Source organism: Podarcis tiliguerta, assembly GCF_965153285.1.
Source record: "Podarcis tiliguerta genome assembly, chromosome: 10".
Lineage (NCBI taxonomy): Eukaryota > Metazoa > Chordata > Lepidosauria > Squamata > Lacertidae > Podarcis > Podarcis tiliguerta.
In genome coordinates this window covers 51,488,733-51,502,744 of record NC_139543.1, presented here as the reverse complement: position 1 = coordinate 51,502,744, position 14,012 = coordinate 51,488,733, and the positions used below count along the sequence as shown (strand labels likewise).

Genomic DNA, 14,012 nt, shown 5'->3' with positions numbered 1-14,012 from the left:
ATAGAAAACCCCAAAGCCTATAGAAGAAAAACAACAGATTAACTAAAAACATTTCTTTCTGTATTTTGCTTTTCTATCTAGATGTACCATATTTGCTTCTTTGTTATGAAGTTACACTTTATGAAGTAAGGCTGCAAAACATTTTCCTGGGAGTAAGTCCCACTAAGCTCAGTGGGGCTTACCTCTGAGTAGCATGGGATTGTACTGACAAGCCTGAATCCAGAGTTACTTATAACACTCTAAGGTAGCATCCTCCAACTTTGATACCCTCCAGATGTTTTATACTGCAGTGCCTATCACCCTGGCCCTGACCATTCACCTTGCTGGCTGGGACTGATGGATGTTGTAGTTCAAAACATCTGGAAGACACTCAGTTAGGAAAGGCTTCAGGGATGCCTCCACCAAATTATACTGCAGTTACTCTAGAGTAGCTCCAGGACTGTGTTCTTGCCCCAACTCTCTTTGGCATATTCTCTCTCTCTATTGCTATTATATGTCTTCAGCTTGATTGAAGATGGTGTGTACATCCATTCAAGGAGCGACGGGGGTCTGTTCAACCAAGACAAAAGTGTGGTGGGTCCTTATCTAAAAGACGTTGTTTGCAGATGATACAGCCTTGACAGCACACTTCAAGGAAGCTCTACAGAGACTCATCAGCCATACGGCCCCAGCCTGCAGGCCTTACCATCAGCCTGATGAAGACCAACATCTTGGGTCAGGACATGGCCAGCACTCCATGCATTAGCAGTGGTGACCACACACTTGAGGTGATAGTTGATATTGTCTCCCTGGGCTCCACCATAACCAACAACCTCTCCATTGATGCTGAGCTGGACAAGCATCTTGTCAAGGCAGCTATGACAATGGCTCATCTCTCCGAAGGTATAGGAGAATGTGATGCTAATGACCAATACCAAGATCAAGGTCTACCAGGCTTGCGTGTTGAGCACGCTGCTTAATGGTAGTGAGACATAGGCAGCTTACACACACCAGGAGTAACACCTCAGTGGGCATCACATGAAAGGACAGAGTCTCAAACAAAGATGTTCTCTCCCAAGCCCACATTCCAAGCATGTTTGCACTCCTGTCTCAGTGTGCACACCCTGTCTCAGTGACGTCTACTCTGGCTTAGTCATGTCCACAGAATGAAAGACGGCAGGATCCCGAAGGACATGCTCAACAGGGGGCTGGCATGGTACACCTGCATCAGCACAACCAGACACCTTCATCTACCCCAGCTGCATCAAAGCATGTCTCTCCAGTATTGGTTTCTACAGCCACATCAGGCGCTGTAATTCTCCAATGGTTTGACTTCACCCCAAAGTCTTCTAGTGTCTCCCAAGACAGATGGATGGCAACCAACCAGTACTCCAGTGTCATTTACTGCTTTTCAGTTTATGTCTGCATTGAATAGCTAACTGTAGGGGATGGGTTGATAGTTATGCATTTGGTGTACTAGTTTAGAGCCATATCATCTCTATAATTTAATAGTCAGAGTCTTAAGCAACACACCCTTCCCCTTTTTTAATTCCTCTCCAATCTTGTGAAGATTTAGCTGCTGATGGAATTCAGCAGAAATTAGTGAGGCAGAGGGTAGTATTACCATATTTATTTTTTTGCCTCAGCTAATACAAAGTTCTATCTTTGTTGGAATTTAGTAAACTTTTTTTTTGTAAATCAGGTATCTTTATTAATGGGCTAGTGAACAATACACTGTATAAATACTTCTATTATGTTGGTCGGGTATTACTTTGGGAAGGAAAGAGGAAAGAACTTCAGCTGTTTGAAGAAAGATTTATTTCAGGCCTGATGTGTTTTGAAATAATTCTTCTTTGGGGGCACATTTTGTATAGCAATTTCTATCAAGTAAATAAACCGCAATAGCAACTCCAATTGATTATTCCAAATTGCCAAGGGCCTGACATAAATCTTTATTCAAACACCTGAAGTTTTTCCCCCATCTGCTTCCCCTGTGTTTCCACAGTTTTGTGATGATTCTTTGTGTGTATGTGTATTACTTTGGACATCCGTCCTAAATGCATATGTAAACTATTTCAGCTAACACATTAACTGAACCAAGCACACCTCCATTCCATCTCTTGATCACAAACACCATCCTAGCTGTTGAGGTCCAGCCCCACTTTGCTCCAGTGACAGTATATACATACTTTCCAATGTTTTCAGACCCCAAACCAGGACGCCCCTCTTCTGGGATGCACTCCCAGGTGAGTCATGTGACCCACGCCTCGCTCTTGCCCCCCCCCAAAGCATTGGGGGGGGGCAGATCTCACGCAGCACCGAAGATCATGGACCTGGGAGATTCATAGCGTAAGAGCACATCAGCCCAAATGGCCGGCACGATTTTGTGCAAAGAAGGGGATGTCACATTTTTTTTTCTAGGGCACTTGACAGGCACATGTATAGGGTGGGAAGACTACACTCTTCATCCACAATCAGTGAGTGGCAACTGAAGAGGATGGGATGGGATTGATTGCATTTCAAGGTTTGCTGTTTTATGGCAGGTGTGGATGGAGGTTAAACTGGACTGCCTAATGCAGCTACCCTCATGGTGCACCAGCAGTGTGTTCAACTAAGACTGGTACAAACCGATGACATAATGGGTTTATGTGAGCTTCAGGGATCACTGAGCAGGCAGACCATGATGTCTGCCCTTTGGGTCTGGCCTTACCCTGCCTTGCAGTTGATAAGTAGTGGTGTCAGCCTCCAGGGATGGTGAGAAATCTGATTCAGATCACAAATTGTATCTATCAAATTCGCAGTTTTCAAAACAACGACAGCCATCCTTTGAAACTGGCCAAATTTTGCAATGCAGTTCTCCAACCAACCAATGTTTAGAAAAATAGTATTATTATTAGGTTAAAATATGCATAAAATAAGTACATTGTACTGAAGATAGCATACAAAAGAAGAAATTGCTTGCAAAAATATGTGCATTAGTCAGAACTGCACACAAAACAGTGCTTATTAGGATAAATTCTGAAATGCTGAAGAGCTTTCATGAGGATTTAAAAGAAGCCTCAAATTGCTGTAGAAATGTGAAGAACTGATCTGACCTGCTTGGCTTCAAGAACATGGTGGTCTCATGTGCCCTGAGACGGCTTCCTTTTCCCCCAGAGCAGGGGTTTTAGGTTTCTCTGGCTCATGTCCAACAATACCCACCACTCTACACTAATTATTAATTGATGAAGTATGCTATTGTATTTTGTAAAACTTTGGTTTTGCAAAACAAGTGTGGGGATCAAATACAGAAAATGAACTTTTGCATTCTGTCCAGCCCTCTGGTTCATTGTAGTAGCAAATGCTCCTAATTCTTCTTTTCAACCATCTCTTATAAACCTTATGTATGCCATTTACTGCTGGACTCTTGCCTCTTGTGGCATTGCTATATTATATAGACCGAAGGGCTCATCTTGATGGGAAATGAAAGTAACTTATTAGCACTCTCTTGGTAATGATGGGACATTGAATGCTGGTTGGAAAAGAAGAATGGAAAATTAGGGGAATGCAATAGAGGTTACCCTAGAAAAGGGTGTGGCTGGCTGGAACCCTGAATAGAATCGCTCCTGTTAGGAAGGAGCATTTTGTTACACGTTTCACTTAATAATTTGTTGTTGTTACTGCTATAGCACCTTTAGTCTTTCTTTCAAGGAACTCACAATCTAACATTTGACAGAGGGAAGGCAACAGTGGAAGAGGAACGAGATGGAGACAGAGATAAACTGGCGAAAAATATGTGTTTATTTTCATTAAACATCCTTTGAGTTACTTATAGTAGGATATGGAGACGTAGGACTTTTTCCTAAAGCCTTCACAGAAAAGATGGGCTTTGATGAGGGATTTGATGGGAATGAGTAGTTATAGAATATTCAGCTGATAAATCAGAATAATCACCTGACTGCAGGTAACTTGAAAGAAGTGGGGAGAAAAAGAAGTGGCAGAGCACCGATTCTGATAATTTGTAGTCGCTTTCATGTGTTCAGAAATGCTCACTTAAAGCATTTTATATTTCTCTCTCTCCTCTCTGTGGAAGAGAAGGCACTTCAATTCATCCTGCACTGAGGCACTTATCCCTGCACTGAGCTCAGTTCTGTCCTGGCCTGTGTGAAGCAATAACACACATTATGCAATGAACAGCAAAAGTGTTTGTGGTGAGATAAGGAAATCTTGACAAGTGCAGTATTCAGTGTGGTATCTGGTCTGTAGGCTCTGTCCTTCAAAGAAGCCTGGTTCAGGGCTAGCCCAGCTAAGGTGTCAAGTTATTTGAGGGGTGGCACTGAAACCACTTATAAAAGGCGCATCCCAGGATCCATTGCAGTCCAGGCATCTTCCCCCCCCCCCACACTTATGTGTGTTCTACTTGCACATGACTGGACATGGTGCTGGGAAATTGATAAACAAATAGAATCATACCAGGAAATGGGGGGGGGAGAGGGACCTCGTGGCTCACAAGGAGACCCTCTCCAGAGCCCGAAGAGAATGTCGGTGAGGGCAGAGGAAACCCCAAAGAGACTTGAGGCACAGTGGGGGTTTGTTTAGGCTGCTCAGTCTCCCCTATTAACAGCTGATGTGCAGGGTAGAACTCACTTTCCTCTAGCTTGCAGCCAGTTTTGGTTTGGATTGAAGAGAGAGCGGGAGAAAGATCGGGAGACCAGGGGGGGAAATAGGCATTTAGAATCTTTTTAGAGGGTGCTCCCCACTTCACACAATTTCACTTACACACACAGGGGGCAGAATGTGCCTCCCATGTAAAAAGGTAAAGGGACCCCAACCATTAAGTCCAGTCGCGGCCGACTCTGGGGTTCCGGCACTCATCTCGCTTTATTGGTCGAGGGAGCCGGCGTACAGCTTCCAGGAAATGTGGCCAGCATGACTAAGCCACTTCTGGCGAACCAGAGCAGCGCACAGAAATGCCATTTACCTTCCCGCAGGAGCGTTTCCTATTTATCTACTTGCACTTTGACGTGCTTTCAAACTGCTAGGTTGGCAGGAGCAGGGACCGAGCAACGGGAGCTCACCCTGTCGTGGGTATTTGAACTGCCGACCTTCTGCTCGGCAAGTCCTAGGCTCTGTGGTTTAACCCACAGCGCGACCCGCGTCCCTGCCTCCCATGTAAGTATGCCTATATTGCAAAGGATGCTCAGGTGCAGCTACTGGATCACATGTGGGCATGACTTGAGATCGGTACCCGAGCATTCTCTCTGTAGCATTGCAAAGGATTCTGGGTGGACCTCTTAGATCAGGGCTGGGTATTTTCGGGCTGTGGGTCAGATGTGGCCCTTTGGGCCCCTCTCTATCTGGGCCCTTCTCCAAGCTGCACCCTTCTCCAGCCACACATGCTCTCCTAGCTGGTCCAGTTGTGCTGCCACACACTGCCCTTCTCCCCTGGGCTGCTGCTCTGTCAGCAGGTGAGCAGCAGTGCGACTTTTGAATGGGAAAAGAAATATTGTGTGGCCACATTAGGAGTTGACGAGTGTGATTTCGGAGGACATCAGTGCCACTGTTCCAGGGGCTCTCTGAAGACTTACACCAGCTGGTTGTAGAGCGCACTTTTGTTCCACAGGCACTTGGAGTGTCCTTGGATGTTCACCCAACGTGCGCCAGATCCCTGCCAATACAATGAGTCTAATCTGAGCTAATCTCTTGACCAGCTGCATGTAGCTCAGCTGGTAAATCTCAAGGTTAATCTCAAGGTTGTGGGTTCGCGTTCCACATTGGGCAAAAGATTCCTGCATTGCAGAGGGTTGGACCAGATGGCCCCCGTGGTCCCTTCCAACAAGGGATGGAAGCTTCTTGGCTGGCTTTCAGGTGTACTGGAGTGTCCCTGGGAAAGAAACGCCTGTCTTTCTGTGGTGCCTTTTCCAGCAACATGCACCATACTGAGTTTTGCAGAGAATGCCATGTAGACACTCTCTAAGAGTGCTGGAATCTGAATGTTATCTTAGTTTTTCACTATTTAACTGCTTTTGTCTTTTCCGGTGATAAATAGTTCAATTTCTATTAAAAAGGGATGGATTTTTGTTTTTAAATGTGCTTGTCTGTCTCTTCCTTCAATTAGACTCCAGTCTTGGCTTCTAAGCCTGTTGCAGACAGCCTTCTCATGCTGCGTGACAAGAGGTGGCAAGATGTGCGAAGCCTGTTGACCCCAGTCTTCAGTGCTGCAAAGACGAAAGAGGTAAGATGCAGGAAGCAGGTGCTGTGATTCCATGTACAAGAAGCTTTTCTTTTTCTTCTTGCTGGATGTTTCCCAAGTGTGTGATGTTTAGATGACTGCGTAATTAATGGCTGTCAGTCATCCACTGACAAACTGTTTAATGCCTCGCTGCTTTGCCTATGTAAAGTCATTGCTTTTTGGGGGGCAGAAGGGTTTTTGTTTCGTTTTGTTTATCAGGCTGTTTATCAGAGAACCAAGTGTGAGTTTTCTTTTGTGAATTCTTTGTCCCATTTGTCAACACCAGGCATCCCCCAACTCGGCCCTCTGGATGTTTGGGGACTACAGTTCCCATCATCCCTGACCACTAGTCTTGTTAGCTAGGGATGATGGGAGTTGTAGTCCCAAAACATCTGGAGGGCTGAGTTTGGGGATGCCTGGTCTATGCTCTCTGAGAACCCAGTAAACTTTGGCTCCTACAGATTGCAAAGGAGCAAATTTTGTGACACTGGTAACCTGGAAATCTGGAAATGCAACCAGAGAGCAAGTTATGTAAAATAAAATTACGCTGCATGGTTGGGATAGCAATATTTAGTTAGCATTCCTGGATTGTTTTGGTTAGAACTTGATGGTGAGATTTCTCTCATTGCCTGCATTTTTGGGGGTCTGTCGTTTGTTTTTATATGACCGTTCAAGAATGCAATTGTGTGAGAGCAGGCAGCGGTGACTGGTTTGGGAGGTACTTCATTTGATGTAGTTTAGCATACCACGTCAATAGCATGTGTGGGAGGTCAAGGGACAATTATTTGGCATTATGAATAAAGGTCCATCTCCTCCAGATTAGTCTACTCTAATTGACAGCTGCTTTAGGGCCTCAGGCAGAGGGGATTCTTTCCAGTAGTGGGTGGGGCAGGGGTGCTTACCTGTTGTTGTACGCCATCCCAATCTCTCAACGGTGCAAGATTCCAGGGGTTCCAGCTGTGTTTCCTCTTGGAAATGAGACACAGCAGAGACAGCGGAGGAGGAGGGAGGGGTCCTATCCATTTGTTGTATCATACAGATTTCATCTGATCCATTGCCTTTCCTAATGGCTCATCACCCCAGGCTATATCCTGGACATAGGAAATTTTGCCTAGCTTGGTTAGCTCTTCACACATGTTGTTTCCAGAGGATTTAGAAGTGTCTAGTACACAGCCTAATGCACAGGGTCTGGCTTAATAATATATTAGTCTGTCGACCCAGTTTTCACACTTCAAGCATTGATTAAACTCTAACACATGATAGACCTAGAAATTTAGGGTGACTTGTACCTACAAACTCATTACACTAATATTACTATTATAACATACTATGATATACGATTATATAGTATATTATATAAGTTGTTTATTTTAAAGTTATTGTGATTTTTTAAAAAAATTGGATCAGATTGTTACTATTAATGTTTGATGTTTTATTATGTATTGGAAGCCACCCAGAATGGCTGGGGCAACCCAGCCAGATGGGTGGGGGATAAATAAATTATTATTATTATTATTATTATTATTATTATTATTATCACTGATATTACTACAGTAAGTGTCAGTAACACTAATATTACTACAGGGTTGTTGTAAGGATGGCAGCTAGACAGCCCTTGTATATACAGTGGTACCTCGCAAGACGAATGCCTCGCAAGACGAAAAACTCGCAAGACAAAAGAGTTTTTCCTTTTCTGAGTTGCTTCGCAAGACGGATTTCCCTATGGGCTTGCTTCGCAAGATGAAAACGTCTTGCGCCTTTTTTTAAAACCGCCAATGCATTCCTATGGGAAACCGTCAATACACAGTGGTGCTTCGCAAGACGAAAAAATTCACAAGACGAAAAAACTCGCAGAACGAATTAATTTCGTCTTGCAAGGAAACACTGTACTTGGTATATTATTGTTCTCCTCATGCTACTTTTAAAAATACTGGTAAGACATGCACTTTCTCATTGTCTTATATCTCATCATGTGTGCCAATGTGTACTTCTATCTCATGAAAGTAGATCTATCAGGGTCTACTGGTAGATCTCTGGGTGATTTTTGGTAGATGGGCAACAGTTCTGGGATTCCAGTTGCTTAACAATAGCAGCAGCAATAGGACCTTTCGCACCCAAATTAAGTTGCTGAAATGAAGGAAGTGAACCAGGAGTCTATTTTCATTTGAAAGGACTGTGAGCTCAGTTAAATCCTGGGACTGAAAACGTGTTCATTTAAAGAAACCCTGTTCTTTAATTTGAACTGCATGTCTTCTGCACAAGGCTCTGGTTGGCAGATCTTGTTCTTGTAAGAAAGCAAAACCAAAATAGATCTGAGAAGCATGAAGTCTGCCCACCCACCGTCTAGCGCATGACCAGTCCAGACAGTGTAGCAGCTTCATGCATGCCAGCTGAGCTTTCTCTTTTTCAGCTGTGGCAGAATGGCTGTTTCCCCATATGATTGTGGGGCTCCATCTGGTGCATGCAGAGAGCTCTGGATTGCAAGTTGCAGCTTCAAACTAACACAGTAGCCATGGTTATAGCTTGCATGTACCCTGGTACAGTTCCATTGGTTCAATATATATTTTATTCATACTAACACAGGAATGCTAATAGGAAATACACCTTTCTGGCAAAAGTGGAGTCCTGGGCAGTGCTGGTAATTTATTTTTGCTTTCATGAGTAACCTGACCTTAACCATTGCCTGCCACAGGAAAAAAAGTCTTTGCTGTCTCCCTTACCGATCATTGCAGAGTTATGAGCTCCTTTTCACGTATAATGCATGCAACACTGAAACAGAGTGCATGTTTGTGTTTGATAGTTAATTTTTTATTTTAATAGCAATAAGTTGCTAGAATATAACAGAGCTGCGAGGCAAATTATTCAGTCTGGACAGGAGTTATCTTAGTATTCCAGTGCGGCTGATTTCTCCATACCTTTTTTAAGCAGTGCGAGACTCAATTTAGACTGCGACAAACTTCCAGCGACTCTTGATTAAAATCCAGAGAAATGCCTCAAAATTCATCCCTGAAAGGAAGGTGGAATTCTCTCCTTTTATAATTTTAGGCTCAAAAAGTAAACACGTTCCTCATTCCAGTGCCTGTTCTTTGGTTGTAAAAATTTTCCACTGGTCAGAAGCCTGTGTTGTTTTGACATGCTGCTGTCGAAATCCACAGTAGCATCTAAATGTGTCTGGATCCTTTAGCTCTATAGACAGCTGTTGCTTAGCAACACCAGCTGTCACCTCCTTATTATGGTAAATTCTAATTGGCCATAAGCCTGGCACGGACTTCTGATTAATCAGAACTGACAATATCATTGGTTAAGCACCTAGACAACTGACTCTGCCCCCCCCCCCCGCCCACGTTTGATAGCAAATTTAATAAATCCTTAGGATTTTAAGGGTGTGTGAATGTGTTTGTATGTGTGAACAATAAATCCAAAGGCCTCTTCAGTAAATGAGGGTGGGGGAGCCGAAAGAGAGAGTTTTGCTTTGCCTTGGCAGAAATTAATCTCCCTTACTGTGGGTCATCATTGGCACAGGGAAAATCCTCTAGTTTTACTTCTGTTTTTATACCTAACGAAAGATAAGCCCCCTGGTTTGTGCAGAGCAACCCCTGCCGGCATGAGTCAGACATACTTTAGCCGCACAAATGGTTCCTTGGACATTGTGCTTTGCAGGGATGGATGTCTGTGTTTACTGAGTTAATTATTTAAAGGAGAGAAGGGAACGCGCACTGTTGGGTCTCATGCTGTATGGCTGTTAAGGGGCAGTACCAACTGCTAGCAAGGGAGAGAGAGCAGAGACTCATACATGGCAATCGCAAACTGTTAAAACAAGCAGCAGTGACAACAGCAGAGTCTTGCGGCACTTCAATATTTATTATGGCATAAGCTTTGGTGAACTGGAGTCCACTGCATCAGATGCAGCAGGCACTCTGGTTCACGAAACCTTATGCCATAATAAATGTGTTAGTCTTCAGGGTGCCACAGGACTCTTTCTCGGTGTTGCTGCCACGAGCTAACACTGCTCCCTCTCTGTAAACAGTTTGGGTTTTGTTCCTGTTGTGGTTGTTGTTCTTTTGTTACGGTAACAGTTCTATTCTTAGCTCCCTGTTTTAAATTAGGAATAGAGGAAGCTGCTTTATTCAGACTCTAGGTTCATCTAGCTCTGTATTGCTTACACTGACTGGCAGTGGCTCTCCAGGGTTTCCGGCAGGGGTCTACACCAGGCCTACCTGGAGATGTTGAGGATTGGAGCTGGAATCTCTTGCATGCAAAGTGGTAGATACTCTGCCATCGAGCTATTGCCCCATTCTCCAATTCTGTATATTTTGCCTGTCAACAGGATATTCTAGTGGGGGTCTCCCCTCCCTTTTGCCGTAAATACTGGCAACAGAGAGTGGAGAAACCAAAACAGTGATTCAAGCACACACCAAAGTATATCTGATGTGCAATTTTCTTCTTTTCAGAAGCATTCAATTGCCCACGCAGAAAGTCCCCACAAGTAACCACTACTTTTATTCTTTTTAATGCCAACATGAGTGAGATTGTTACTCACCTATGCTGCCGCCTGAAGCGACCCTAAACATGGTTTCTCCTCCTTTTTGTATCCCCCCCCCCCATTTTTCGGTTTTCTAAAATGCATTTTCATTTTTTTACATTTGCAGGTTTAAGGAACTTTTTAATAGTGCTAATGCTGCACGAGGCTGCTTTTGCCTTTTCAACTCAGGTGACATTACTGCCTGTTCCTGAAAAGAGCCCTCTGTCTAAAAACACCGTACTGTATAGCAGTAGTGCTTATCTGAGTGACAAGAACATTAGACATAAGAAGCAGAGGCGCCAAGCCAAAGGGGGCATTGTTGAGGGGAGGAGGAGGGAGGCATCGCTAGGGTAGGTGGCAAATTTTCTCCTTGCACAGAGTGCCATGTTGCCTAAGTCCATCCCTGTAGGAAGAGCCCTGCTGGGTTAGGTCAAAGGCCCATAGGGCCTCACCCTAGATGGTGCCAGTGTGAAGTTCACAAGCAAGACATGGCTGAAATAACCCACCATCCTTTCCCAGCAACTGGTATTCAGAATCAAAGATAGACTGCTTCTGATCCTGGAGGTAGAATATAACCATCATGACCTTGAGCCATGGATAGCCTTATCTCTGTTAATTTCCCTTTTAAAGCCTTATAAATTGGTGCCCATCACCACATAACGATCATCACCTTGTTGAAGTGATGGCAGTATCCACACATGTAAGAGGGTGGCATCAGCAGACTCAGGGATACTCTGAACTTTACAGAAGTACACTCCCCCTTACCCCCCCCCCCAAATCTGTAGGACAAAAATATCCTGCAAAAAACACCGCTACGAGGACCTAGCACCCTCAGAAGCCACTAAACGCTGCATCTATTGGTGAAGGGGCATGAGAACTGGGGAGATATGAGGAAGTGGGAAGTGAAAAGGAGTTATCCTAAAGGAAGGCATAAAGAAGTCTGATCGGGAAGTGAGAGCTGGACCATAAAGAAGGCTGATTGCCGAAGAATTGATGCTTTTGAATTATGGTGCTGGAGGAGACTCTTGAGAGTCCCATGGACTGCAAGAAGATCAAACCTCTCCATTCTTAAGGAAATCAGCCCCGAGTGCTCACTGGAAGGACAGATCCTGAAGCTGAGGCTCCAATACTTTGGCCACCTCATGAGGAGAGAAGACTCCTTGGACAAGACCGTGATGTTGGGAAAGATGGAGGGCACAAGGAGAAGGGGATGACAGAGGACAAGATGGTTGGACAGTGTTCTCGAAGCTACCAGCATGAGTTTGACCAAACTGCGGGAGGCAGTGGAAGACAGGAATGCCTGGCGTGCTCTGGTCCATGGGGTCACGAAGAGTCGGACACGACTAAACAACAACACAAAGGAAGGCATGTCTGGCTGGTTTGAGCACTGCATAGCAGCACTCCACATTGTCACAATTTGTTGATTTTTGTTGTTGTTTAGTCGTTCAGTCGTGTCCGACTCTTCGTGACCCCATGGACCAGAGCACGCCAGTCACTCCTGTCTTCCACTGCTACCCGCAGTTTGGTCAGATTCATGTTTGTAGCTTCGAGAACACTGTCTAACCATCTCGTCCTCAATTTTTTGATAGTCCCACCTAACTAAAACTTTTTCTAAATGAAACTTCTCTATTAAAAAAAAACGCCTGAATATTAAATATGAACTGATCTGTCACAGGGAGTAAGTATTTTCCTGTTCATATGAACCAAGAAACTCAGCTCTTATGATCTGCATTTATATGTACACATTTTTGGCAATGTGAAACACCACAATGTGTCCTAAAGCAGAAGTATAGCTGAGGGTTGTGGTTTGAGGAGTTTTAACTCCTCTCATTTTGCCTGGCTACTACTTGGTTTAGAAGCCAACCCCAAATTTCTCCCCCAAAATCAATATTTGTCCATTTCTGTAATTCCTCCCCTCGCTTTTATCCTCCTGCTGTCAACGCTACACTCAGAGTATCTCCAGTGACAGAAAAGCTAAACTTTCTTCTTAGCATCGCTCCTGCTGTAGCGAAACTAGGTTCTACAAAACTGATGAAGTGCCTTTGTCTATCTCACACACACACACACACATGCTTGAAATTTGGTGTTTTTGTTCTCAGTGCTCGTACTTATGAATTGGTGCAGTCAGCTTTTAACCCTTCCTACCTATCTTGGTCAAAAAAACTCAAGTGACATGGGATGGCGGTTTCTTTGACGCATGGTGTGAAAGTGTTAAATGCTTGGCTCAGTACGTTCCATGGCTTGGGTTCAATACAGTACATTCTGTGGTTCAGGGGGTCAGGCTGTTCCTTATGCCAGCTCTTGAAATTGCACAAGGCAGTTAAACAGCATCATAAAGCCCTTTTCTCACTTAGCAGTTCTTGCTTTTGTACCGTATAGAACAACTGGGGAGAGAGAGGGGCAGCATTCTGCCCCGCTTTTCAGTGCTTCATGCACCACTTGTTTTCACCATTTTGTGTTGCGGCAACGTGCAGCGCAACACCAGACTGTTGCACCTTCAGACTAAACAGACTGAACAAATCCCAGTCGAAGCATGATTAAATGCTACATGGAGTTTAGAGATTGGGGTGCAAACAAACAAACACAAAATTCTGCAAACCAAAGGCACTTATGAGTTCTATTTATGCTGCCCAATCTTTCTTTTTTCAGCCTTGCCAGCTGACTTAAGAAGCCAGAAGCCCGTCTGACACACTAATTGATGTGTTTTTTCAGAACAGGCTCATGTCTGCAATGATTTTGACACGAACAAAGAAAATTTGAGAGGGGTACGCTGTTTCTTGAGTTTCTTGCCTATGCAACCAATACATACCCTGGCGATATGGTCTATAACTATCCTTGTTGAAACTCATTTTCTTTTCCTTTTTTTCCTTGACAGGGTAGGGGTGAGGCAATAAAGCAGCTTGCTTGGTTTAAAACATAGAAACATTTCCTCACTACTCTGTGAACCAGCCAGTCATCGCTCTTGCACAAATGTAGCTTTCTATGATAGAAATCAACTGAAGCCGTGTTGCCAAGCAGGTAGACTCTTCTGTGGGCGTAGGAGATATTTTGTTTAGAGCCTCAAGTTGGCAGATCCTAAAGGCCCCCATCTTGCTTCTCCCCACAGACCCCGCCACAGCCTCCGTAAGGGCATGCTGTTACTAGGAAAACCACAAAACATGCTTGTGGAATTTTACTTCCTTTGCTGTTGGGTTAAAAACAAGTACTGGCAGAAGCCAAGCATGGAAAGTTTCAACCAGAAAGGTTAAAGTTTGACAATAACATGGGGGAACAGAAAACAGCGAATTGTGTATGTGAAAA

The 14,012-nt window shown here is 44.2% G+C and overlaps 1 protein-coding gene across 3 annotated transcripts in view; it reads left to right on the top strand.

Annotated features, from left to right (window-relative positions):
• Positions 1 to 14,012, top strand: part of TBXAS1 (thromboxane A synthase 1) — a 210,556-nt gene that overhangs the window by 105,624 nt on the left and 90,920 nt on the right. For all 3 annotated transcript variants that reach the window (XM_083401502.1, XM_083401503.1, XM_083401504.1), the window contains exon 6: positions 6,077 to 6,193. In XM_083401502.1, coding sequence (XP_083257628.1) covers positions 6,077 to 6,193 — 117 coding nt within the window. The remainder of the gene's footprint in view (positions 1 to 6,076; positions 6,194 to 14,012) is intronic.